At 42.2% G+C, this 27,719-nt stretch overlaps 1 protein-coding gene across 1 annotated transcript in view; it reads left to right on the top strand.

Moving 5' to 3' along the window:
* The window catches only part of PRDM10 (PR/SET domain 10), an 83,532-nt gene that overhangs the window by 26,400 nt on the left and 29,413 nt on the right, over positions 1-27,719 (top strand). The window contains exons 2-9 of the mRNA XM_054579455.1: positions 3,124-3,309; positions 5,735-5,899; positions 8,070-8,129; positions 15,124-15,349; positions 17,588-17,829; positions 19,550-19,753; positions 24,135-24,207; positions 25,982-26,099. Coding sequence (XP_054435430.1) covers positions 3,241-3,309; positions 5,735-5,899; positions 8,070-8,129; positions 15,124-15,349; positions 17,588-17,829; positions 19,550-19,753; positions 24,135-24,207; positions 25,982-26,099 — 1,157 coding nt within the window. The 5' untranslated portion in view covers positions 3,124-3,240. The remainder of the gene's footprint in view (positions 1-3,123; positions 3,310-5,734; positions 5,900-8,069; positions 8,130-15,123; positions 15,350-17,587; positions 17,830-19,549; positions 19,754-24,134; positions 24,208-25,981; positions 26,100-27,719) is intronic.

The following is a 27,719-nucleotide window of genomic DNA, read 5'->3' as shown; positions in this document are numbered from 1 at the left end:
CAGGGACGTGCCCTGACCAGGAATCGAACCTGCGACTTCTCAGTTTTCGGGATGCTGCTCCAGCCGAGCCATACCAGCCAGAGCTGTACCACACCTTCTTTATCCAGACATCTATCGAATGACGCTTCAGTTGTTCCCGTATCTTGGCCACCATGAATAGTGTTGCAGTGAACATAGGGGTGCACATATCTTTGCGAATAAATGTTTCCAAAATTTTGGAGTGGATACCCAGAAGAGGGGTTGTTCAGTTATATGTTACTCTATTCTTAACTTTTTGAGGAACCTCCATACTATTTTCTGCCCTGGCTGTACCAGTTTACATTCCCACCAGCAGTACGTACATACAATGGAATACTACTCAGCCGTACGGAAAGATGAAATACTGCCATTTATGACAACATGGGTAGGTCTTGAGAATATTATGCTAAGCAAAATAAGTCAGACAGAAAAAGTCAGGAGCCATATGATTTCACTCATACGTGGGATATAAAACTGAAAGTAACAAATTAATAAACAAGACAAATAAAAACTCATAGATACAGACAACTGTGTGGAGGTGACCAGAGGGAAGAGGGGTGGGTGGGGCAGTAAAGGGTCAAGGGGACCAGATAGACGATGACGGCAGATTTGGCTTTGGGTGAATGCAACACGGTATGTCATAGAATCGTACACTTGAGCCTATATAATATAATTACCCAGTGTCACCTCAATACATTTAATTTTAAAAGGAGAGAGAGAATAATAAAGTCAACATGATAAAATGTTAACATTTGGGCAAGCTGAGTGAAAAAATACAGGAACTCTTTGTTATTTTTGTAGCTTTTCTGTCTGAAATTATTTCAAAATAAAATTTGAAAATGCTTCCCATATGGAACATTTTATGATTTTTGTAATACTGAGCCTTTTATGTGCTTTTGAACAAAAGAAAAACATGTTTTTCTTCATACAGATCTTTGTTTATTGTTGACACTTATTCCTAGGTTTCTTAATATCTTAGTTCCTTTTAAAAATACATATAACAGCTTTGTTGAGGTGTGTTTAACATACTGTACAACTCACCCTGAATATCTTTTAATATCTGCTTAAATAGTGCTATGTATAAGGAGTTTTTTAAAAAATTAACTTTATTAGGTTATAATTTATACATGAAAAAATTCACGTATTTTAATTGAATGGGTTTTAGACTTTGACACATTATTCTCCATGTACCTACCACTCCAGTCCAGGTACGAGATATAGAACATTTCCACTTCTTCCAGAAAGATCCCCCTGGTCCCTTGGTTCATACGTTCACCTGCTGGCGGACATGGCCGCTGCAGGCTGGACCCCGAGTGCCGAGGAGCAGGGGGCTTGCAGGAGGAGAGAGTGGTGGGAGGGCGTGGGGTGTGGGAGAGGACGGGGTGTCCAGCAGGAGCAGGCTCCTCCGTGGCTCAGGAGAGGCTGTGCGCTGTTTGGACACGGCAGTTCCTGTGTTTCAGAGTTAGGCCCAGAGGTTGGATGGTCCAGTATCTTTTCTTTCTTTGCTCTTTGGGCCTTAATCTGATTCATAGTTGGGAGCAGTATCATCTTAGAATGTCCTCTCAGCTTTTTCCGTTGTGGGAGCTAAAAACGACACTCCTCTTCCCACCTTGTAAGTTTTTCTAGCTGAGCTAATAAATTAAGTGAGACAGGTTAACGGGAAAATCAAACTTTTAATACATGTGCACAGGAAAGTCACATTAGCATGAACATTTCAAAGAGCGGGAGGCAGCACTGGGTATATATGACATTTTGGACAAAGGAGAAGAGGGGTGCGGGTGAGAATGGGCAACTTGGAAGGCAGTGGAGCAACAGCTGCACACACGCATGGCAGTCCAACTCTTGCTAGGCAACTTGAGAGCAATGGCATGTGGGGTATCTAGCTAAGAGACCTCGACCTGAAACCCTCCTGTTTACCATACTTAATTCAAATTAGGCTGAGGCCAGCGTCCTAGGATTCCCCTCCTGGGGTAGGTCTTTCCAATTTAGTCTCCTCTGCAAGAAGAGAGAGGGTCAAAGGTTCTTTCTAAGTCTTTTGTTTCTTAATAGCCAGTTTAAACCCAGTATCCCAAAAGGCAAGACTTTGGTTTCCTTCACTAGTAACAACAGAAAATTCTGGCTGGGTCTTGGCCAGTGGCCCTTCTCACCTTCAGTGCAGCGGTGTCTGAGCAGGTCACCTCTTCCTGTCTGCGCACGTTACTTTACTGGCCTGGCCGCCCTGCTTCCCTTGGGAACAACACTCTCTTGGGACGTTTAAAATGTCAGCATTATGTCATCATCAAAAGGCAAGATTGATTTCCTTAAAATGCCTGTTTCGGAAAAGAATAAGCTTTCAAGATGTAGATTTAGTGCATGTTGATGTTTGGTAGGGCTTTTGATTTGTTCCCTAGTCACTGCTTTACTGACTCAATGGGAAACAAAGTTTTTATTTATATTCACCAAACTGGGGCCTGGAAAATTTAGCCTCCTCTGCTTGCCATTTTTTTGCTCATTTTGTAACTTATTATTCTGCTTTCCATTCCGGATAGGTGGTTTAGGAATTCAGTGCCTAAGCAAGTGTGGAGCAGGGGTGCGGCTGTGGCCGGGCGCCCTCAGGCTCGGACGTGGCCCCCACCTGGCCTCGGAGACCCTCCTTCTCCTACCAGGAGAACTAAGAGAGCTCCCTTAAGTATTTCTTTTTTAAGATTTTATTTATTTTTAGAGAGAGGAGGAGGAGGAAGGGAGAAAGACAGGGATAGAAACATCATCGATCAGCTAGCTATCTCTCGCACACCCCCAACTGGGGACCTGGCTCGCAACCCAAGCGTGTGACTTGACCAGGAATCAAACTGGTGAGCTTTCGGTGTGTGGGACAATGGCCAGCCCACTGAGCCACACCAGTCATTTAAGTATTGCTGATGACAGTTAGATATCGTGTGTGCGTAGAACATGGCAAGCATGTAATACGTTGTATTATTATAACAAATAATTTCCCTACTTTTACCTTTTTGCCCAGGTGTGCTAGCTTTTAAGAAGGTTGTAGTTTTCTCCTTGTGGTTGAAACTGTAATTTATTAAAATGCATGCATCTATTTAAAGCCTTGGTTCCTTTTCTCTCTTTTTTCAGGCACATTGCAGAGACGTCTCTTTGTCCTTCATGAGCCCTCACGGGGCGGACGGATGACTGTCCTCCACCCCATGCTGCTCTAGGTGTCCCGGGCGGGGAGCTGTCCACAGGGAAAGGATGGATTCCAAAGATGAAAGCTCCCACGTGTGGCCTGCGTCTGCAGAACATGAGGAGAACGCTGCACAGGTGAAGAGTGGTCTTCCCGGCTTGGTACCGATAGCAGTTTGCCAGTTGGGCACAGATTGCTGACAGCTGAATAGCAGCTCCTGCGCGGCAGTGAGTAGTTGGGAGGGAGCTGGCCCGAGGAGCTGCCTGGGAAGGGGCAGGCCGCGCCTCAGTGCTCGGAAGCCGGGTCAGTCTGTCCATGTGATTCAGAAGAGCAGCGCCACCACCCAGCAGCCTCTCTGCCTTTCCCCAACTCATTGTCGTAATCTGTCACCCCGCTGTTTTATTTTGTTATTGGTGCTAACAGTGTGTTTCCTTGATGTCCTCTCTATATGGTTTTGATTCTTTGCAAATAATGAAGTATGAGGTATGTCTGTGAAGTGAGTGGTTTTCTTTTCTTTTCTTCCCAAATTAGGAACCTAAACCCTATTTGAAAGTTGTCCCGCTGAGTCAATAACTCTGGACATTAGTCACTTACTGAAATGCTGCTGTAATTGTGATCCTTGCCTTTCAAGTGGCTATCATAACAAGCTACTTGTTCTTTTGACTATTCTTACAGGAAAGGCGAACCTCTGCATTTCTGGTATATATTTGAGAAGAGTTAACAGTCATAGGGAGCCACGTTTTATATGTGACCAAAATATAAAACTTGATTTTTAAGCATTATGATAAACAGTAGTTTTTATTTAAGTTTTCATTAAATTACACGATCACAATATTATCAAAACAAGGATGTTAATCGAAACATTTAAATGTACACATTTTATTTAATTTATACAATATAATAAATATTACAGTAAATAAAACCGATTTTCTTGTATGACTTGCAAGGCTGAGTCTGAATACTTAAAAAAAAAGTTCCAGAGATACTTCTAGCAGAATCATTGAGAGTGCTGTTTTGTTTTCATTGAAACCATTTTGACCACTACTTTCATATAGCTCTATATTTTGATATGTATTGTTCATAAACAGAAATGTAGTCCATTAAAGAACAGAATAAAAGGAAATACAATTATGGCAGTATGTGACCAGCGTCCCCAGATGTGGGCAATCAGACAGTAGTAGAGAGCAGAGCTTACCACCCATCCCTCTTGGTCCCTTCTCTTCCTAACTGTCCCCCTCTCAGCTGGGAATTCTGAGTTAGCGGAATAGTGAGTGGCAAAGACCAAGCTGAAGAGGAAATGCTTTTTCCCTTTTTAAAGCTCTGAAACCAGCACAAGGTTTTCATGTTAATGAACAAATCTAAAGTCACAGAATTATCTTGCAGCACTTAAATATGCAGCACGAGTATGTCGCCAGCCTAATTCTTCCAATATATAAACTCTTATCTTCATGGACAAATTAAATTTATGTAGAAGGTGGACTGATTACTTAGCATAGAAGGTGGACTGATTACTTAACATAGAAGTGAAAATTTGTTTTATTTCCATGGTGCTTGATTGCATTTGCTCTCTAGGTTTCTTTCTGGGGATTAAATTAGTTTATATCATCTTTTGGTTCTACTGTTCTCCATTGCAGAAAGCTGAAATAAAAAAAAGCTAGGTCTAAAGCCAAGGCAGTATAAGAGTAAGGATTTCAACCTATGAGTGCTCAACTTCAATATCAGCACATAAATTATTTCTCTCCCAAATGTGTTCTTTGGCCATCTGCTTCTATACCTTCAGTATCAGCCGCAGGCTTTGTGCCAAACTTGAGCCTTCAAGAATTCAAACCTGTAAAGCTAACTACTCAGAAAGCATTTTCGAAAATTCAATTCTGCTTTAATTCTTAGTAGATAGAAAATTCTTTACCCTGTTGACAGTTGAAAGAGTTGTCCAGAACCCCTTAAAAGTGCTTCATTAGAATTTTCCTTATCTTTTTCTAGCTGGCAAGGAATTCTGTTAACAGCCATTGATTCAGCAAATATTTACCAACGTCCCTCCAGTACAGTCTAGGGACATGAAAGAGGTTGGAGGAAAGAAAGTGACCTTATTTTAATGTGTCTGCTGAAAGGCCCTATTAGTTACAAAGTAGAATTTTTATGATGTGTTAAAAGCAGTTAGCTTTTCAATCTTGACATATTTCTTCACATTATAGAATCATTTGTATTTTGTATGTCGGAAACGTTAACCAGAAATCTTTGGTCACACTTCCTGGATCAGTTATGCACCCTCTCGTTCCTCCCCCAAGGAGATCTCTGCTTTGGGTATTTGAGGCAAAGGGGCATTTCAATCAGCTGCCTCATAGTAAGCAGTATATCAGGGAGTGACAGGGTGCTGGGCTCCTGTCTCCGAGTCAATAATTCAGCATAGATGAGGATGTATCAGTCCCCGTTCGCCATTAGGGATCTTTAAGAAATGCAAATGTGTACCATGCTTGGTCTGCTGTGTACCTTTGTAAGAGTGGTTTTGGAGATTGATTTTGCTCTACAGGGTAGTTGCTACATACTTGCTGCTTTTTGCCTCAGGTACACTTTGTTCCAGACGCTGGAACGGTGGCTCAGATTGTCTACACCGACGACCAGGTTCGCCAGCCCCAGCAGGTGGTGTATACGGCAGACGGCACCTCCTACACTTCCGTGGACGGGCCGGAGCACACCCTGGTGTACATCCATCCTGTGGAAGCTGCCCAGGCATGTGAATGACTATTGTGTATAGTTTGTTTATTAATCAGTTAACTCACTAATTACTTACGTTTGCGCTCTGCCAGTCACCACCGTGGCTGTTGGTACAGGAAATATTCAGATAAGATTTGTGCTTCAAGGAGTTTATAACCAGCTTGGCAGAGGAAGACGTGATTTATTTATTTAAATTAAATGTAAGGAGTTAGAGCAGTGCTTTTCAACCTTTCTCCTATCATGACACACATAAACTAATTATTGAAACTCTGCAGCATAGCAAAAAATATATGTTTTGCTAATCTGACAAAAAGTAGGTATAATTTTGACTTACAAAATAATAATAACAATAATAGTAATTACTTACCCTTTTTGCTTCAAAATGACTTTACAAGAAACCAGGTGCCTACACTTGCATATAAGGATTTCTGGTACCAAGAATCAACAGATCAGACACAACCCTATTATACGTGACCGATAAGACGCAACTCAAAAGAGTTGACTTAACATATTTATGGTTCAAGACAGGGCATTCACACCAGAGGGCTGTTGCTGTGTTGGCTCTTGTCATTTTTTAATTTGACAATCTAAGGGAAAAGAGGTCAGTGCCCTGGCTCAATAGGTATTGCATGTTTTAAAAATTCTTGCGGCACACTGGTTGAAAATTGCTGAGTTAGAGCACTAGCCTTGTATCAGTTCTTCTCCGCAGTGATCATGGACTAGATTGTCAACTTGTTATTTTTCCCAAGTACAAGAAGCAGGCCAAAAATGGCATTTAGTTCTGTAATGCTCAAAGGTGGGTCAGTGAAAACATATAGATGATTACAGTTCAATGTATAAACAAAAGGTCCTACTAGCTTATTAACTGCTATTTATTATTGATACCTTACTGATTTGTAGGACTGTAATAGAGAAAAGGTAAAAGCTGTACAATTATAGCTACTTTTATTTTTTTTGCCGGTGACTTGGGGTATTAGTTTTCAAGTGCATAACACAAATAATGCCCCAGTATATAGTTTCTCTTGGTAGCATTTTACACTGTACAGAAGCACTTTTAAACATATTTAACCATATTTAAAAAAAATAAACTCCATACTTTTATAGTAGGATCCTGGTAATAAAAATTTGCCCTTATAAGCAATATTTAATCAAAGGCTCTAATCATTTCCAAGAAGAAATGGGGCCCATCTAATTGGTACCTTTCAAATCGGTAGAAACATGAAAGGACCAGACACGGGGTGACAGTTTGGGAGCCTGCCGCCGGGGCGCAGTCCCCTCCCTGAACCCGGCTTTTAGTTTACTCCTATGTAACTGTGCCCGAATCCTGATGATTTTTTTAATGTCACACCTAAGAATCTGACCCTGGCTGAAATTCTCTTTTATATTTCTCTGCAATCAAAACTTAGCTATAGTTCTTATTCCCAGAGGTTTGCTAAAGGCTTGGGCAAATTGAAGTCTTTTAAAAGTTTAAGGGGGAAGAATTTTTTGTGGGTTGGAGACTGTAGTGCCTCGGCTAAGATAATTTTGAAGATTTTTCTTCTCTCATCAGCTTTGCTGCTCCATGACACAAATTATGTGTTTATGAGAATTTTCTTTTAAATTACAATTTTGCTGGCCTTTTCCGAAACAGAGTCTGTGGAACATTAAATTCAATTTATTTTTCTCCCGCTTCTCTTCTGATTGTGAGCATGCATTTTATACTTGAAAGAGCTGTAGTGCTTGCATATCTAGTACCCTTCTGTATTTTTCTATATCTTTATCCATTTTCACTTAATCGCAAGTCTGCTCCTTGTGATACACAGTGTTAAGAGTGAGCGTGTGTACCCTTGTTCATGGCATGTCTTTAATGGGTTCACGACATGCTTTTTTAATTAGCCGTGGCATTCAACCTCAGGAGGGGCTTTGCTTAAGAGCCAAGTCATGAAGTATGTTAGCCAGTTGAGACGGTTAGCTTATGCAGTCTCTTGGGTGCCACCTGAATGAAAGGCTGTAGCTAAATGTAAGATTTCTATCTTTATCTCCTTTATTAATGAAGGATTATTACTAGCTGTATGGGAGTTAACTCTCCCACGAATTGGTGCTTAGCAGTAAGATAATTTTTCCTTGTAGGCGAGTTGTCTAAAGATCTATTAAGTTTGTTGTTGTTGTGTTTTGTTTGTTTGTGTTGTTGTTGTTTTTTGTCTAGACTCTGTTTACAGATCCAGGCCAGGTAGCTTATGTCCAACAGGATGCTACAGCTCAACAGGTAATGAGTTGCCTTTTTGCTTCTTTGTTGTTTGGAGATAATGCTATGAATGTTATTATTCCCTGGAATGTTCCCCAACTGTCTGCACTGTGTATTCTCTTGACATCTGTTTCTTACATAGTACATTAAATTTGATGGCGACTTTCATCATTCTAGCTTCTGAGATCTACATCATCATTTTTGTTAATTGTATAGTGTTAACTATATGGGTTGGCCAAAAAGTTCATTTAGTTTTTTCCATACAATGGCTCTAGTAGTGCTTAGCTATCTTTAACTTCGTTTGAAACAATATTGTTAGATTGTATTGTGACAGCTGTCATATTAGCGTGCATTAAAAAAACTTATCAAAATTGGTGAATTTTTGTACAGACATTTAATATTGAAAGATGGAATAAAATACACATTTTTGGCATATTATGCTGTATTATTTCAAGAAAGGTAAACATGCAGCCGAAACAAAAAAAAAAAATTTGCAGTGTATGGAAAAGGTGCTGTGACTGATCTAATGTGTCAAAAGTGGTTTGTGAAGTTTCTTGGTACTATTGACATTTTGGCCAAATAATTCTTTGCTTTGGGGCTGTCTTATACATCGGAAGATGTTTAGCAGCATCCCTGGCCTCTTCCCAATAGAAGCCAGTAGCGGGAGACAGCCAGCATACTCAAAATACCCAAATCAATAAAGTTATTGGTGAAAATGAAAAATCTGTCTTTGATTTTATGGAAAAAACTAAACGGACTTTTTGGCCAACTCAGTATTAGAGATGTACTATTTTCTATCATTTTATATTTATATGCAGGTTATTTCCTATTATTTTTTGCTACTTTAAAGAACACTGTTACAGATATCATATCAAATTATTTCCTTAAAATAAATTCTCCAAAGAGAAATGATAGAGGCTAATGGTATTCACATTAAAAATGATTTAAGAACCAAGATTTTTTTCTAAAAGTGAAAAAAGATACAAACATAAAAATAAAACAAGTTAAATAAAACCTCAGAATCCTAAATTTGAATTGGAATATCAGTACGAACTTTTGATGTATTTTTCTCCTACAGAAAAAATAACATGTTGTCTAAATCTGGCCACTGGAAAGGTTTAGATGAATTCATCCATCCAGTAGCTATGAGCTGATATGGTCTCTGAATACAATTTTTTTAGTAAGTGGAATTAGGGCTACCTAGAGAAATAGCAGGTTCTAGCTCTGGGGAAGGAAGCTAGTGAACGCTTCTGGAGTCCTGTGGATACAACTCACGACTAACCTGAAGAGGCCAAAAATGGGACAGTTTGACCTATGAAAAAAGAAAAACATCTACAATGATTAAAACACATGAAATATGGTTAAAATTCATAAGCTCATACTGATATTAAAAGAAACAACTTATTGGTCACTTTTTGAGGATACTAGGGGACCACTACATTCACTATCCAGGAAACTGGTAAACGACTGGAAAGAATTCAGCCTTTCTCCTTGAATATACTCGGGTAAACAATTCTTTGATGAGGGAAATTTCTTTATAGAAGCATTCCAACTAATAAATAAAGTGGGGATGCCTGGCTTAGAATATCGTGATTTTTCATCTTCTAATGAAATACGGATCCAGGCAGTGATCATCAACAATCTTCTGAAACCATCAGGAAAAAGCTGATGAAGCACTTTATAATGGATGGGATCAGCTGAACCCTGGGAACATTGTTAATATCATGAAAAAGAGAGAACCATTCATAATAGGCCTCCTGCTGTTGTGCACCGTCTATTGTGTTTCACCTCATGTGAAATATTCTGGCCCCAAAGGTGAACCTGAATCCAATCCACTCTCTAAACTCCACTTCCAGCTTATAGGAAGCATGGCAGACAGACTGGAACAAGTTAAAGCTACACAAAGATGCAGTCCGCAACATCTAGACTGTGGGAAACTGTGGGACAAATGGCCTAGTTTCTCCCACACATAAATTGCAAAGGAAAAGAAGAGGAATGAGGATTTACAGATTAAAGGAGACTTTGAACAAACTAATTGTAAAAAAAAAAACCAACAAAAAATGGTTATGAGACCATTGGGGAAATACTAACACTAAATGGATATTTGATGATATTAAGGAATGAATCATGTTTTTAGGTATCATAATATAGAAGATTAAAAGTAATTTTCTTGTAGAGATATCTACGGAACTATTTACAGATGAAATGTATAATGCCTGGGGTTTGCTTCGAAATAATTTAGTGAGGGCGAAACTGTGTGGGAAAATAATTGAAGTAAGGTTAGCCAGGAGTTGATAATTAATTGTTGAAGCTGAGTGATGAGTGTGTGAGATTTATTACACTATTCTCTCTATTTGATATATGTTTGAAATTTATCATTATAAATGGGAAAGTTATTTGGATAAGACTCTTCTAAATTTCTTTTCAGAAGTTGAAAACATTTACATCCTTACCAACAATATGTGAGAATGCCCTTTTCCACACACTCTTGCCGTGTTGGTATTTGCATTCTGTAATATTTTGCCAATCTGATAATGCAAAATGGTATTCTGTTGTTTTAAAAAAGGCATAGATTTAATTAGAAGTTCTGTTGCCATTTGTACCTCAAAGCGTCCTTCATCTTCTCCAATCTCCAGAAACAATCTGTTTCATGTTCTCTACAAAAGGAAAGTTGTACTCAGCTCTATTTATTCAACATCGACATTACAAGGAAGTATAACCAGTGGCTGAGCATCTTTCTTCATCACAGCTTTCGTTCGTCCAGCACTGTTTTCATTTATGGCTATAACACCTCACTGATTGTCAGCTTATTCTGTGACCTGGATGAATTCTGGATAGAAAGTTGGAGTGAGGGTTTAACCCAGGCAATAGATGCCTCCCCGCCGCTTAGCAAAAAGGTTCCTATTTTCAATTGTTTTGAATAGCAGCAAAATCCATTTGGAGCCTTTTTCATGTATGTATGCCCTCCTTGTTGCCATAGGCTTCAGTGCTCTCCAGACCTAGAAGCACAGCCTCTTCTTTGTTGCTGAAAGTGACCATGTGTGACTCCCCACACACTGAGAAGGAAGTACGCTGCACTGATAATTGGTCTCAGCAGGAAGCCAGAGCATTCTGTTGTGTTCGCTGCTGTCCAGTGTGGCTCCATATTTCACTTGTCAGATAAATTGTATCCTGAAATGCAAATGAATTGTATAGTTTCAGAAATAATGATAGAGCGTGACATTAAGTGGGAAGGAGAAAGTGTACCATAAGTTTAACAAATTCTTTTTCCTCCTACTGTGTTTTGTTACGCATGACAAAATGCACAGGAATTAAAATATTTTTGTCTTATATTCTTTTTTCTGTAAGTAGAGTTGGCACATACCGCCTCACTGCCTGGCTGTTGTCTCAGAGCAGGTGTGGGTACCTGTGGCTCAGGTACTCAGGCGTATGTGATGTTTGTCTCCTCTCCTGCCCTCCTTGAACAGACTTACCTCCGCAGGAGCCATTATGATGTCGTGGAAAAACAGGGCAGGGGCAGAGTTTGAATTTACCTCTGCCACTTAGGAACTGTGTAGTGATGTTACCCGGCCTCCAAGGAGTTTACAAATATGCCTAGCTCTCAGTATGTGCCAATTGAATTTGAATTATTAATTAAACAAATTTATAATGCATGCCTACCATGTGTTAAGGTCTATGCTCTCTGGAAGTATACCATTTTTACCTAGAAATGATTGTCATTGACTCTTCTCATCCCTGTTCAACAGTAGTTTGCACGATGCTGGTATGTGTTCAATCTCTACTTTAACATCAGTGTTCCCTGATAGTGCTGAGCGTTCAAGCCTTTTCTTCGCCACAGTCTTTTAGGAGAAGGTTGTTGGTACTATTTTGTCAGCTTTCTCATCAGTGGCAAGAAGCCAGCAGTAATCTTGCCTAACCACAGTCTTTCTAGCAGCATCTTTTGGGAAAAAAATACATCACGGCTTCCCTGGAATAACTCTGAACTGCTGAATTCATTCTTTGAGGTTGGCTCTGCAGAGAGATAAAGAATTTATGAGGAGCAGAGGTGGATATATGCTTTGGTTTGTTCAGTGTGCGATAACATTCATCACTAACGTTGGCATAAAATTTAAGTGCTTAGAATAAAGGGCAATATTGAAACTGTGCTCGGAGATAACAAGCGGGGACCAAGTAGCTTTGTTGCAGGATCAGGGAAGGGTGCGGAGGGGAGGTGGCAAAGCAGCTCTAGTGCCAGAAGTCCCCTGCCCTTGTCCTTGCGGAGTCCTCACCTTGATGCGTATTTTATTCTGTTTTTATTGAAGCTGAAGCCGAAGCAGCTCCCAGAATTTTGTCCTCCCACGTAAAGCTTCTAGAAGGTCCTGAGCCTTAGAGATGGAGTGTCCTATAGAAGTCTGGGCTCCGGGGTTAAGTGAGTGCCTGCTAAAACAGGCCTGTGCTGTTTGAGGTACCTGATTGTATCTGCTTTCTGAGCCTGCGTGTTTCACATGGTGGACAAAGGTCTCACGCTGCCCCGTAGCAGTCAGGCTCTGGACACGTCCAAGTACTTTTCATTGTAGAGTTTCAGAAGCTGAAGAAAGGATGTCTCTGTGACTAGCAGCAGAGTTTCTTTAGGTGTCTGAAGGGATTGATGTCACCTCCCATGGGCTCAAATATATTTTCACAGACTGATCTTCGTTGAATACCTGATGTTCAGAAGTCTTTTAAGGTGTAGAGGGAAGTATATGGTGTTATCTTGGTCCTTACAGAATTTATGATAATTACCTATTACTAATATTAAGCACTGACTAAATGCCAAATGCTTTACTACTAGCCTCATATTCATTAAGCCCTCACAACAGCCTGTTAGGTATAGGTTTGTTACTATGTCCATTTCACAGATAAGGAAACTGAGGTTCAGAGTAGTTTATTAACTTGCTAAGTAGTGGGGCCAGGATTTTAAATCTGACTCCAAAGTCCGTGCTCTGCTTCCCTGAGGTGCAGTTAGAGAGTCAAGATGGACTCACGTAAAAATGCATACTCATTGAAAAGTGGATGGTGTTTGGCAAGGGATACAAAGCTATGAGGGATTGCTAATGTGTGAGATGACAGAATCAATTCTAAGAGGTCTTGGCAGACTGGAAGAACAGAAAAAGTAATAAAATGAAATTGACTGGAGATAAATGAACAGTCTCCCTATTTAAGTGAAAATCAGCTACTTAAGTGCCGAGGAGGAGAGAAGTGGCTGAGTAGCACTCTGCGGGGGGGAAAGGGACTCGGATTTTACTTATCTGCTAATCTGAAAGGGATCAGCAGTGGGCCAGCAGCCATCATCCAGGTGGATGCGTGGAGCTACGGACCCCACGGAGGAATGAGTGAAGACAGCAGGGTGCTGAGGGACCCGGAAGTTTGGCCACGTGAGCAATGATTGAATGAAGCAGAGGTTTTCGGTCTTGACATATTTGAAGGACTGTCTTCATGTGGCAGAAGCATTAGACTTATTTTCCCTAACTTGAGAGGGAAGTCGTAGGTCCCGACCAATGCGTGGAAGATCCGTACAGGAACATCTCCACTCCACAGAAGCCATCAGCGAACTCTCCAACGTGACCCCGGCTGCCTGGTGAGGGGAGGGAGTGTGGCAGCAGAGGCTGAGTGATGTCGAGTGGGATTCTGGGACTCCAGGTGCCACAGGAGAGCAGAGCAGAGCAAAGTCGGGGGGCGAGAGCAGCCAGAGACAGTTCATGAGAAACCGGGACATGATAACCAGTGTGGAAGATTGGTGCGGGAAGAGCATTGTGGGTGAGGAAAACAACGTACAGAAAGATGTATGAAAGAAGGGAAGATAAAGAAAAAGGGAGTAGACATTTTTAAAAAGCTTGCAGCAGTACTGGCTGGTGTGGCTCAGTGGTCCAAGCACTGGCCTGCAGACCAAAAGTTGCCGGTTCGATTCCTGGCCAGGGCACATGCCTGGGCTGTAGACCAGGTCCCCAGTTGGGGGCATGTGAGAGGCCACCGATCAATGTTTCCCTCGACACTGATGTTTCTCTCCCTGTCTTTCTCTCTCCTTTCTCCTCTCTCTAAAATAAAAAACAAACAAACAAACAAAAAAAAACCTTGCTGTATTTATTAAATAAGAGAGGGACATAGCTTGAGTGTGGTTTCGGGTGTTAATTGGGTGAGAAATAAGATCAGATAAAAGGAATCTGGGAAGGTCTATAACCCATGACACCTATTTAAGAGGTGAGAAAACCCTCTGAGGTACCATTTATTTTCTGCTGGCATATTTGGTAAGGTAGCATTAACCCAATACATGACCCAAACCCCCTCTTACTTGCAAAAGACTAACTGCAGCATGATGAAACAAATAGACGTCTCTTTCATGCTTATTTTAAAAACCTCCGCCTCTCCAAGTTTTAAGAGGAGAGCTGTTAACCATGGAATTTTACCACCTGAACATTATACCCTGTGTTTAGTTTTAAAAGTGAGTGGTTGAAAATAGATCAAATCATTACCTACAGTGTGTGGCTGCCCTGAAAAGGCAGGAGGGACCCCCACCCAAACCCGAGTTCAGATGGCGAGACTGTTGATACCACACACACACACACCAAGAGGGTAGGAAGAGTTTTGTGACTTACGTATTTGAAGTCCCTGGAGAGACAGGTCAGGCCCCTCACCCAGATTTGAAACCTTGAGAGGAAGGAAAGGAGGCTGGCCCACGGTTTGCTGAGGCGGAGGTGTGGGAGCGATGAGAGGTTCGAGAGCACGTGGTCAGGTGCTTGCAGGGTTTGAAACTCCTGCCGATGTCAAAGGAGGGAGCTCCCGGGATTTCCCGTCACATTGCCCAGATAGGGGGCACAGAGAGCAAAAGCGAAGGCAGGCTCCTCTTTGCAGCTGGTAAATGGAAATCATTTCTCCAGGGCCTTGAAGGGAGCTAGGGTGAAGAACACCTGCTACCACCACCTTGTATTTCATGTGCGTCTGTGGGTGCCAGCCAACTAAAAGCAAATGTGTGCTAACTCTGTGATGGACCTTTGTCCAGGCCTCATTGCCGGTACATAGCCAAGTGTTACCTTCAATGGAGAGTGTGGATGGCTCAGACCCTTTGGCTACCCTGCAGAACCCTATGAGTAGACTGGAGGCCAAAGAGGAGGAGGAGGAGGAGGAGGATGAGGACACGGAGGAAGATGAGGAGGAAGACGGAGAAGACACAGACCTGGATGACTGGGAGCCAGATCCACCTCGGCCCTTCGACCCGCACGACTTGTGTAAGTGCTGGCTGGTGCTTGTGAGTGGGGGCCTCCTGTGTGCGGGCGCTGTGCCCCCTGCTCCGTGGGCTACACCTCCCTCCGTGCGTGAGGGAGGCAGGCGCTGTCGCCACTTCCGACTTTACTGATGAATGAACTGCAGCTCAGCAGAAACGAGGCAGCCTGCTCAGTGTCTTGTAGGTGAGTCAGGGGTCAAGCATCAAGCCTAAGTGTCTCTGACAGCAGAGCTTGGGCTACCAAACCACTGGGGTAAGTTCGCCCAGTTCTGGAATATGTGACAATTTCAGCTTTAAATTTTTTCTTTCTTTTTTTTTTTTTTTTTGGCTTGGTGTGGCTCAGTGGATTGAATGCCGGTCTGCAAACTGAAGGGCTGCTGGTTTGCCAGTTTGATTCCCAGTCAGGGCACAGGCCTGGGCTGCAGGCTGGTCCCCAGCGGGGGGTGTGTGAGGCAACCAATGTGTGTCCCCCGCATATTGATGTTTCTCTCCTTCTCTTTCTCCTTCCTTCCCCCTCCTCTCGAAAAAGAATGAAAATCTGTAAAACAATTCAAAAAGTGATTTTTTAAAAATCATCACCTGGGGATACATTCATTAATTCCAAAGAGAAAGGAATGGAGAGTGATAGAGAGCAGAAAACATTGATCAGTGGCCTCCCCTATGCACCCCGACTGGGGACTGAACCTGCAACCTAGGTGTGTGCCCTGACCAGGAGTTGAACCCATGACCTTTAGTTTATGGGACAATGCTCCAACCAACTGAGCCACATTGGCCAGGGCAATAGTTTCAACTGTAATAAGTTTTCTTTACCACTTTACCTCTCTTTGTAATAACCTTTTAAAAACGCCTGTTGTATACCAGACACTAGTGCTTTACATTCTCTGACTTGGTTATTGTTCTCCACAGCCCTAGGAGGTGGGCAGCCTTCCCAAGGCTGTGCTCAGTTGCTGCAAGAGTCAGGATTCAAACTCAGGTGGTCTGGCTCCCGTGTGCCCACGGCTCAGCACAGCACACGCTGCCTCTCTGCTGCCTGCCTGGCAGCGAGGGTGCTCCTGCTTCTGCCTACCAAATCATTGCTTCTTTCCATCGATTTTCATCTTCTGTGGTGAAGTTCTTATCTCATTTATTTGAGTAAGCCAGGCTATTTAGAGCTTTGTGGTCTCACCATAGTCCTCCCGGGACCTTCCATGCGATGATGGGAAAGCCCATTTGCATGGGGCCGGTGTTCTCGTTCATGTACAACAGAGAACTGCCTCATTTGTTTTCCCTTGAATTCATATTTTCAAGGCCACTCCTTAATCAAATATGCATAAAGTCACTTTCTCTTATAGACATTAATACAAAGTAGCTCTCCACTACTGGTCAATTATTGAAATTGAAAAATACCCATTTCCTAAGCCAGATCATCACACACCCGGAATTGCATAAAATATGATTGGTGAGTTAAATTTGCTAAGAGTCATGAGTATGATCTCTGAGAGGCCCTTTTCTTTCTCTTGCTGCTCTGTACATCTAATTCTGCCAGTGAGCTGACAGGTGGGTGCCCCGGGGAACGAGGGGGAGAGTGCAGACACTTAGTGCCCACTGATCACTCGGAGGGCGAGCTGGAAACACACGTCCTATCAGGGCTGGGCTGACTGGGTCATCCACGTGAACGAAGGCTGGAATGTGAAGTTCATTAATTTCAGCATTGTCTTCACACAGAAGGCGCTGAGCACTCAACCTTCACAGCACTCTCTCTGTTTCCAGTAGATGTGCCCAGACAATGAGGCTTCTATACTTTCTTTTGAAAAAATTGATTAAACAGTATTGTCAGGGTTTTTTTTTTTTTAACACCTTTATTGAGATAAAATTTATATATTATAAAATGCACCTCTTTCATTTCATCTCATTTTGTAATATTTAGTCTAATAAGGTCTTTTTTTTCTTTTCAGACATGTTATAATTGATTTGTAAAGTTAGTGGCCATGACTTGAATTAATATCCGGTAGAGAAATAAGTCAAAGCCATGGTCTGCATATTATTTTTGGCAGGCATAGCTAATTCTGCCTGATTTTAGAGGAAAAGTACAGGATTTTATTAGTCTATGAGAGCTAATATATCACAATAGAATGGGTACTATAATTGTAGGAGTTAATTGAATTTCAGCCTGAAAACTTGGGGATTTTTTCCACTTAGAACTTTTTACTTGAGATCAAGTCATGTTGAAAGATTTGACATCCAGGTTTTCTCTCTGTTGCAGGGTGTGAGGAATGTAACAACGCACACTCTTCCGTGTGTCCAAAGCATGGCCCCTTGCACCCCATCCCCAACCGCCCCGTGCTCACCAGAGCGAGGGCCAGCCTCCCCCTGGTTCTCTACATCGATCGGTTCCTGGGAGGCGTGTTCTCCAAGAGGCGCATCCCGAAGCGCACCCAGTTTGGCCCTGTGGAGGGGCCCCTCGTCAGGGAGTCCGAGCTGAAAGACTGTTACATTCATCTGAAGGTAATTTCTGCTTTAGTCATAGCTCACTCTTGTTCTTATGATTTTTTAAAGCGGCACACATTTTCCTACTCAGTCTCCTAATTCAGTTTGATAGCTGTTGTTTGCTAAGGCTCTGCAGGGGTGTCGAACCTTTCGGTGTCTCTGGGCCACACTGGAAAAAGAAGAGTTGTCTTGGGCCACACATTATATACACAAACACTAATGAAAACTGGTGGTTTTCAGTAAATTTATGATTTTGTGTTGGGCCACATTTATAGCCATCCTGGGCTGCATGTGGCCTATGGGCTGTGGGTTGGACACCCCTGGTAAGTTTTTTAGGAGCTGTATTAGTTGGCTAGAGCTGGGTAACAAAACGCCACAGACTGGGTGTCTTAAATGACACACATTTATGTACTCACCATTCTGGAGGCTAGAAGGCCAAGATCAAGGTTTTGGTAGGGTTGGTTTCCTCCGAGGCACCTCTCCTTGGCTTGTAGTCAGCCACCCCTTGCTGCCTTGGCACCTGGTTGTCCCTTTCTGCGATGGTGCCCTGGTATCTCTCTGAGTGTGTCCCAATGTCGTCTTCTAAGGGCACCAGTCAGATTGGATTAGGACCCACTCTAATGACCTCATTTAAACTTTATCACCTGTTTAGAAGCCCTATAGTCACATTCTGAGCTGTTGGGGGTTAGGCCTTCCACCTATGAAGGGTTTTTTTTTTTCTTTTTTTGCCCAGGGGACATAATTCAACCCATAACAGGGGCTCTAACAGCTTTTTATTTCTTTCAAACTGCTTAGAGCACAGGCTTATGTAGACTCATGTAATCTGCTAAGTACCAATAATGTTTTCAAGAACAGCACTTTTCAGTTTTTGAAACAGATGTTGAATCTTTTGCTAAAGAATAGTTCAATGTTAAAGTATGTTTATACTGATCTCTGTTTTTCCCATTTGATGCTTTTGCTTCTGTTTAACCCCTTGCTTCTGCCTCTTTGAGAGCCAGTCTGGAAAACCAGTAAAGGGCATTGGGAAGGAAAAGTATTTGGGATGTGTGTGTTAAGAAATTAGCTGCTGTCGTGGGGAGATGTTCTTTGGTAAATGCTCAAGATTTTCAAAAAAGATATTATAGAAAGAAATATAAGCTAAACACTTTTTTAAAGACTTTATTATTTATTTTTAGAGGGGGGAAGAAGGCAAAGAGGCCAAGAAACCTTGATGTGCAAGAGATACGGCGATCAGTTGCCTTTCTCATGCCCCCAGGTGGGGACCTGGCCTGCATCCCAGGCCTGTGCCCTAACTGGGAATTGAACCCAGCAACCTTTCAGTCTGCAGGCAGGCACCCAATCTACTGAGCCACACCAGTCAGGGCTAGGCTATATATTCTAAATGAATCATTAAATCCCAAATGAAAGCAAGTTGTAATGAACTAGAGAGTGTTTTCCGGCCTATTTGTAGCATTTTTTGACGTGTTAGTTAACAATGAAACATCAGCTGAAGCTATACTGTCAGGTTGTTAACTCTGAGGTTTTGCCACGTAATTCTATGGTATTAGGGTCTTTGGAAAGTATCCTTTCCCTTTTACAGTTGGCAAGACACAATTCCACTGTCTATAAAAAGGGGAGACTCAGGATATATGGTGGATTGAAGAAGCAATATTTTGTATATTATGACATTAATGCATATCACATTGAAGATTTTATTTTTATTTTTTGGTGTGGCTCTTAACTTTCTCTTTGGTTGCAGGTTTCTCTTGATAAAGGGGACAGAAAAGACAGGGATTTGCATGAAGACCTATGGTTTGAGCTGTCTGATGAGACCCTTTGTAACTGGATGATGTTTGTGCGTCCGGCCCAGAATCACCTGGAGCAGAACCTGGTGGCTTACCAGTACGGCCACCACGTGTACTACACAACCATAAAGAACGTGGAGCCCAAGCAGGAGCTGAAGGTACAGAGCTGGGTCAGCGGGGCCTCTGCCAGGACTGTGGGCATTCAGTGTCTTTCCTACTTTTTTTTTCTCCTGAAGTGGGATTTTCTTTTTTTAGGATTTCCTTCCTTCCGTCTAATTCTTTCTTTCTTAACTCTTGATAACATAATGCAAATTCTGCAATGACTGCAAGTGAAAATACCTTTAAAAAATATCTATGTTAGAAACATGGCCAAAATAAGGGGTTAAAATATTCTATAGCTTCCTGACATAAGTGAAACAATGGAGGAGAACTGACTGTATCAGTCCGGGAACAGGGAATTGCACAGCGCCTCCCTGTGGTCAGAGTGAGCATCTTGCCTGGGAGAGAGCAAAGACCTAGACTTTGTTCAAAAGCTGAACAACCTGTGTCTTTGCAGCCTGCAGCGTGCAACTATATAAGCCACACGTCCCAAAGGAAATATGTAAAAGGAGAAAAAATATCTCATACCGTCTATCCCAAGAAATTCTTGGCAAGATAAAACTAAACTGTGGAGGGGAGATTGTTTTCTCTTTTAAGGCAACTAAAGACAGACAGGAACAATTAAATAAGAATAAATAGTTCAGTATAATAACTAAAACAACAGATGAAAAGAAAGCACAGAATGGGGGAAATGTTGGTAATACACATTAAAAGGTTAAGTATAAAAACAGAGTTTTGTACACCTCTGACTGCACTCCATGCAGATAGATGGGCAAAGGAACAAATCCCTGAAATAGGCTTTATTTGGAGGAGGAATCAAGTAGTTAAGAGATATTTTTAAATGTTTTCAATGTTGATAATTTAAAAACCTTTAAGACAACTGTGAGTTACTATTTTTCTTAGTTTAAATTAACAAAAATAAATGGGCTTGGTACAATGAATGTGAGAATTTTAAGACGCAGGAACACTTATTACAGAATTGCATTAATTTTTAGAATATTTTTGGTAGTATATGGCAAAAATATTGGCTAAGTAAACCCAATTCCTGAAAAATCAGTCTGTGGAAATATAAACAGAGACAGAGCTAGATACATTAGAATTTTAAAATGCCATATCTTAATGACTGTCAGACACTAATAGCTTTAACATACACCATTATTTTATGCACCATTAAAGAAAAAAAAATGCCCATTAAACTTTAACACGGTGCTTTTTTAAATCAACAAAAATGGTTATTTTATCCAAAGTGTAGGAGCTGTTTTAGACTTAGTTAAATATGATTTTAAAATCACATCACACACATAAAAAGGCACACAGAGGCAAAAGAAGCTGGTTATGGTATTAGCTGCTCTGGATGCAGTCTGACTTTTTTCACGGAATCACTGTTTTACTTCATCACAGATGTTTGTGCTTTTCTGTATCTGTCATCTTCTGTGTCATCAGGTGTTGAAACAGTGAATTATTTTTAATGTAAGTGCTCTGTTATCACTTCCGGGATATTTTCCCAAGTCATTACCCTCTTCTGTGAGGGTTGTTTTTTGTTTGTTTTGTTTTTTGTTTTTTTTTTTTTTGAGAGGAGGAGGGAGGGAGAAAGAGAAAGGGAGAGAAATATTGATGTGAGAGAGAAGCATTGACTGATGGCCTCCTATATGCATCCCGACTGGGGATGGAACCCTCAACCGAGGCATGCGCACTGACCAGGAATTGAATCAGTGAACTTTCACTTTGTGAGACGAAGCCCAACCTGCTGAGCCACACAGGTCAGGGCCCTTTCTGCAAGTTTCAGCCCATGTCCTTGAAAGTTAAGTGGTTTTGATCCAGTCAGTAGAAAGTTTCTGACAATGTGATGTTTGATACCTTAGTGAGAGGTAATGCAAGATGACCACACTAGCCTTGCATTACTTTGAGATTTATGTCTTCTGAGGGAGACTACAGAGTTCTTTTTTTGTTTGTTTTCTTTTTTTGCCTTCGCTTGTGTTGCTTGGTGAGTGTCAACAGCTCACAGAGTGCCAGGGCAGGGTACAGCTCCATGAGGTGACAGCAGTGTAGAGAGCTTGGCCAGGCTTGTGCGGGAGCAGTGAGCGGGCAGCGGCCGCTGGCCACATCACAGCAGTGATTGTTGAATGCTGTGGGCTGCGAGGTGTACAACTATGAGGGACAGACAGCTCGGAACTCATGAGTTAGGGTAGAGTTTCTAACAGCAAAATGGCAACCACCTAAAAATCCAACTGTAGGATCATGGTTAAGTAAATATTAGAATACAGATGACGTAGAATATTACCCCACAGTTGAAAATGAAGTCTCTCAAAATAAATATTTTCGGGTTGCTAAAATAATGTTCCATAACAATTATATATGATTAATTTACTTGTGGATTAACATATCGAAACCTCTTACTAGTTTTTGGACACTAGGAAAAGATGGACTGGTTCCCCATGTTCCGGAAACTTGTACTCTAGGGGGTGGTGGGCAGAAAGATATAAATAAGCAAATGATATCAACTAGTGACAAGCTCTAGGAAAGAAACAAATGGTGCAAAAGAGCAAATAGCAGAAAATGGACCGGTTTATATTGACAGGGAAGGCGTTTCTGAAGAGACGACAGTTAGGCTGAGAACTACGTAGTGAGAAGGGGCCAGCAGCGTAGAAGGGCTAGGGGCGGGGAGAAGGAGGAGAGCCCAACATTCCTGGTGCTGGGGACAGCAAGGGTAGAAGAGGTCGGGGCAGGAAGGAACTTGGCATGTTTGAGGAACTGACAACAGGCCTCTCGGCTGAAGAAAAGGAGGGGTGATGAGAGCTGAAGCTGCTTGGTTGGCGAGGGAGGGCCAGCTCATGCAGCCCTTAGGAGAAACTGTCAAGCATTTCGGGTTTATTTCGAAGCAAGAAGCGTTGCTGGCTTTTCAGCGGGGAATGAAGGAATGTGATGGTGTTTTAAGAAGACCACTCTAGCTTCTGTGTGGAGGGAGGATGGACCGAGGGAGCAAGAGCAGAAAAGAGGAGGCTCATTAGAAGACCAGGCAAGACCTCCTGTGTGCATGTATCTAGGTGGCAGAAATAGAGATGAAGGCCATCTGAGCAATTAAGTGTTCTTGCTAAGGATTGCAGAAGAAGACTGAGAAATCCAAGATTCCTTTTAGGTTTCAAGTCTGAGCAATTGGGTGGAAGGTAGGGTGCTTATTGAAATGAAAAAGGTAAGCTGGGGTCCGCAGGGGAGTAGGGGAGCATCTTGAGTTCAGTTCTGGACATGTTGAGTCAGGACTCTTTGTGAAACATCCAAAATACCAGGTAGGCAGCCGAATGTGCGTGGAGGGAACAGGGAGGGTTTGGGATGGAGACATTGATTTGGGAGTCATTAGCACAGAATTGGTTGGAAATGGATGAAATCACCTTAGGGAAAATGAAGAAGGCACTGGACTTGGATTAAGCTTTGAGAAACACCAATATTTAGGAGTTGGGGAGAGGAAGAGGAGCCAGACAAAGAGCAGATGCAGCCAGTGGGGTAGGAGGGAGGAAGAGACTGAAGAGGGTGTGGTAGCATTTGAAAGTCACTGGGAACCTAGTAAGAGTCATTTGGTGACTGGTAGGGCTGGAAGCCACTATGATTATAGCTGTGTGAAAACCTGTTTTTAAATGCAGATCAAAAAATATCAGGAGAGACTATGTTTTATTTAGATGAAGAGTCATTAATATTATCTCTTGTAAGTTGTTGTAATAACAAAAACAATTTTTCTAAAAGGAAAAAGAAAACATGCTGCATGTTTTGGCAAATGAACTTCCTGACTGTAGACTGATATTAAAGGGGTTGGCACACAGTGTGATTTTTTTTTTTAAAGATTTTATTTTATTTTTTAGAGAGAGAGGGGATGGGAAGGAGAGTGAGAGGGAGAGAAACATTGATGTGGACAAGAAGCATCCATTGTTGCCTCTCATATGTGCCCTGCCTGGGGATCGAATCTGCAACCCAGGCATGTACCCTGACCAGGAATTGAACCTGTGACCTTTTGCTATGCAGGACAACGTCCACCCAACTGAGCCACACCAGTCAGGGCCACGGTGTGATGTTTTGTTGTTAGTTTGTTTACCGTGGGCTATGGAAAAGCCTGAATTATGTTATTTAAGCAGGAAAAAGACTTGAAAAGTTAAGCATGCAGCCTTAGCAGGTGTGGCACAGTGGCTCAGGGGATTGCGTGCCAACCTGCAAACCAAAAGGTGCTGGGTCAATTCCCAGTTGGGGTACCTGTCTGGGTTGTGGGCCAGGTCCCAAGTTGGGGGCATGTGAGAGGCAGCCAGTCGCACATTGTCATTTCTGTCCTTCCCTTTTTCCCTCCCTTCCCCTCTCCCTAAAAACAAAGAAATAAAATCTTTAAAAAAAAGAAGTGAAGCATGCAAAGAACACCTGTTGTTGTCCTTTAATTATTGATGATGTTCTTGGTTCTTGCAGGTGTGGTATGCTGCATCCTATGCTGAGTTTGTGAACCAGAAAATTCATGACATTTCCGAGGAAGAAAGGAAAGGTAGTTGTACTTTTTAATATTTTATGTATGAATTCTAAGTTATATATATCTTTATGCAATCCCTAACTTTTCTATCTCAATATATTTAAGAAGATACTCCAGTAGATTTTATAGAGCTGCATATCCCTGTCTAATTCTAGGATCAAATGACAGTGACGCATTTACATTTCTTTCATGGGTGCTGGGAAATACTATTTAACCTAATGAAAACCTCCAGATACTAAATTAGAACCTAGTTCAGAGGCTGATCCCTATCTTGATTTAATCATCTCTGAGGACATAGCAAGGCAGCCATTGACTTTGTTTTTAACAGATGTTAGGGTAGTATAATCTCTCTCTATAAAAATGTACAAATTATAAGTATGCAGCTTGATGGATTTTCACGAAATGAATATAACTGTGTCATCTGTACCCAGATCAAGGAACAGAGCAGGACGTGCGCCCCAGAAGACCGCTTGTGCCTGCTTTCCGTTCCTACTCACTCCCGAGTGTTATAACTCTCCTGACTTCCGCACCACAGGCATGATATGCTTGTGCCTGACCTTTATATAAAGAGAAGTGTACGATACGCACACTCTTGGTGCACGCCTTTTGCTCAGTATTATGTTTGTGGGATTCATCCATATTATTGTGTGTTGTAATTTATTCCTTCTCATTGCCGTGTGACTTCACTCCAAGTAGTTCGTGTCAGAATTGCATTATACAAGCCAAGTTTACATCTACAGTAAAATAGAGAAACGATTGTGGAATGTTCATGCAATAGAATACCACGTGGGACCTTAGGCCATGTCATCTCCCTGGCACATTGATGTTTGCTTACCAGCCAGGACAGCTCACCTGAGCTTCTACGTCCAGGGTTCCTACTGAGGTATCATTCCACAGCGTGATTGATTGAGTCATTGTCCCTGTAACTGAGTGTACTCTCCAGCCCCTGCTCTGCTCCCTGGATGACGGCACCTTGCTCCGAGCAATCTGTAACCAGGTGGCCGGGCTTCTGGCACATCACTTCCCATCAGAGTGCCCTCATTAGCATGAACTCAGGGACGGTCGGCGACTACAATGAATGACAAGAACACATATTACTAGGGAAAGTCCAGAGATTTAAAGGTTATTTCCCAGGAACCAGGGACAAAAGCTGGCTAATTCGTTGTTATACCGCAGGGTTGTTTCCAGTTTTTGGATATTATGAAGAGTGCCAGTGTGCACATTCTTATACGTGTCTTCTGGCGAACCTATGTGTGTATTTCTGTTGGGTGCACCTCTAGGAGTGGAATTGCTGGTTCACAGTGTATGCATATAAATCAGCTCTGAACAGTTTGCCGAAGCAGTTATATTAGGCATTGATTTTCAAGTTATTTGTGATAAAATATACTCTCAGATAATGAAGCATGTATCTGGATCACTAGGCTATCTGAATATAGATTTCCACTGTAGCACTTTCTGTCTCCCCAGTGTGGGTGTGTGTGTGGGGGTGTGTGGGGGTGTGTGTGTGTGTGTGTGTGTGTGTGTGTGTGTGTGTGGTGGCCGTGCGAGAGGATAATATAAGGGTGTTTGTTCCTTTGATGTCTTATATGAATATACCAGAAAAGAAGGCCCTAAAATCGGCTCTCTGTCAACCTTCAGCCTTTGGTTTTAAACAGTAATGCAAAAAGCAGACGCTACGTTTGTGAAGTCTGGGCTGTGGTGGGATGAGAAGGGTGGGGATCCTGGGCATTGGAGTTTTATTGGTATCTATTGATCATGAGCCTTTCTAATTTCTCTCCTGTGACTGTAGTTCTTCGAGAGCAAGAGAAGAATTGGCCCTGCTATGAATGTAACCGCCGATTTATAAGTTCGGAACAGCTGCAACAGCATCTTAATTCTCACGATGAGAAACTGGATGTATTTAGCAGGTATAATGATGGGGAAGGTTTCAAAAACTTAGTTTCTCAAGGTCCAGACTCATCTCAGTGTTGTCGATAAGCTAATGGGTACTCATGTGCCTGTGTCTGCGTAGGCAGGTGACCAGGTAGGCCAGTGACGGAAACTGCAGTCTTGCCATCCCACTCCGCTGCCTCCCCGTCCGCATTTACCACTTATCTCCTTTCTAGCACAACCTGTACCCAGCAATAGGAGAACCTTTCGCCTTAGTTAAACCTCACCTAACTAAAGATTCTGAAATACGGATTCTTGAGATAGCGTACACCTTTGGAAAATAATCTGCATCTCTGATTTTCAAACTTCTTTTAGTAGTAAATTCCTTCATTATATGTTTAATTCCACTACATAAAAAAGACAGATGAGGGAGAATCATACAGGATGGGGTAGGACGGAGACAGATCGGGTAGGCATGGTGGGTAATGGTAGGAAATTTGGATTTTATTCTAAGAAGTCTTTAGAGGGTTCTGATCTAGGAGTACTGTGGTGTCAGTTGTGTTTTAAAATGTCACCTGGGATAAAAAGAAAAACCTTTTAGCTTATTTTGGAGCAAGAGTGAAGACAGGGAGTTGAGTTATACTCTATATCAACAGTTCAGGTGAAGAATGAGAGTGGTTTGGAACAGGAGAGTGTCCGTGGGACAGACGTAGGGCTACCAACTTTTATAGGATTTGAAAAGAGAGGAGGTGGTGGGAAGAGGGAAAGTGAATGTCCTAGGGAAGGGCACTATGACTGGCTGCAACGCTAGGAGCTCAGCTTGAGGTTCATGGTCATGAATTAAAACACTAAGACCTCAGCTCGAGGTTCAGGGTCATGAGTTTAAGTGCAACCACTAGCATGGCTGTGTGTCCTTTTCCAGCTTCATTCACTGCAAGAGTGCCAGTGCAGCGTGGGCAGAGAGTTGGGTTGCATAGCATTGTGGTTTTGCTAAGTGTGTACAACACAGCAAGAGAAATGAGGCAGCAGTGGGGATGGAAGTCAAGAGCATATACAAGACAGTGCCTGCAATAATGACTTTGGAGTTGGCGTGTGTATTAGGGGAGAGAAAACATCAAGGAGACAGAGGACTGCGAATAGATGACAGAGGATTGGATTGGAGTTGGTAGCGAGGTGGATGGGTTGTTGAGTCCAGGTACTAGATGGACTGAGCTAGAAGGTTAGGAGACAGTGCCAGTCAGGGCGGGTGATGCGTAGGGTTGAGAGGATGGGGTTCTGCTCTCACTGAGGATGACAAGCCTGGGGTAAGGCCAGGAGAGTGAATGTCCGAGGTGGGTGGGGGCCACGAGGAGAGTCATTGCGTCCGGGTGTCCCTAAAACTCTGTTCATGCCTCTATTTATAGCATTTTTATATTATATTGTGATTTTGGTTTATATGCCTGGTTCCTTTGCTAGACTTTGGACAGTAAAATCTGTGGCCCGTAACTTGCTATCTTTAGTGCCTAGCATAGTGCATGATGTATGGTAAATGCAAATGTTGGCCGGCCAACTGTTAAAAGAAACTTGAGACAATTAGGAAAATTTGAACTTTGACTAGATTTAATAATACTAAGCAACTATCAGGCTTTTTAGGTATGTTGGTGGTGTTGTGGAGAGAT

Source organism: Pteronotus mesoamericanus, unplaced genomic scaffold (genome assembly GCF_021234165.1).
Source record: "Pteronotus mesoamericanus isolate MK-2021 breed Mesoamerican mustached bat unplaced genomic scaffold, CSHL_Meso_final contig_53, whole genome shotgun sequence".
In the NCBI taxonomy this organism is placed as follows: Eukaryota; Metazoa; Chordata; class Mammalia; order Chiroptera; family Mormoopidae; genus Pteronotus; species Pteronotus mesoamericanus.
This window is presented reverse-complemented; position numbering and strand designations above follow the sequence as displayed.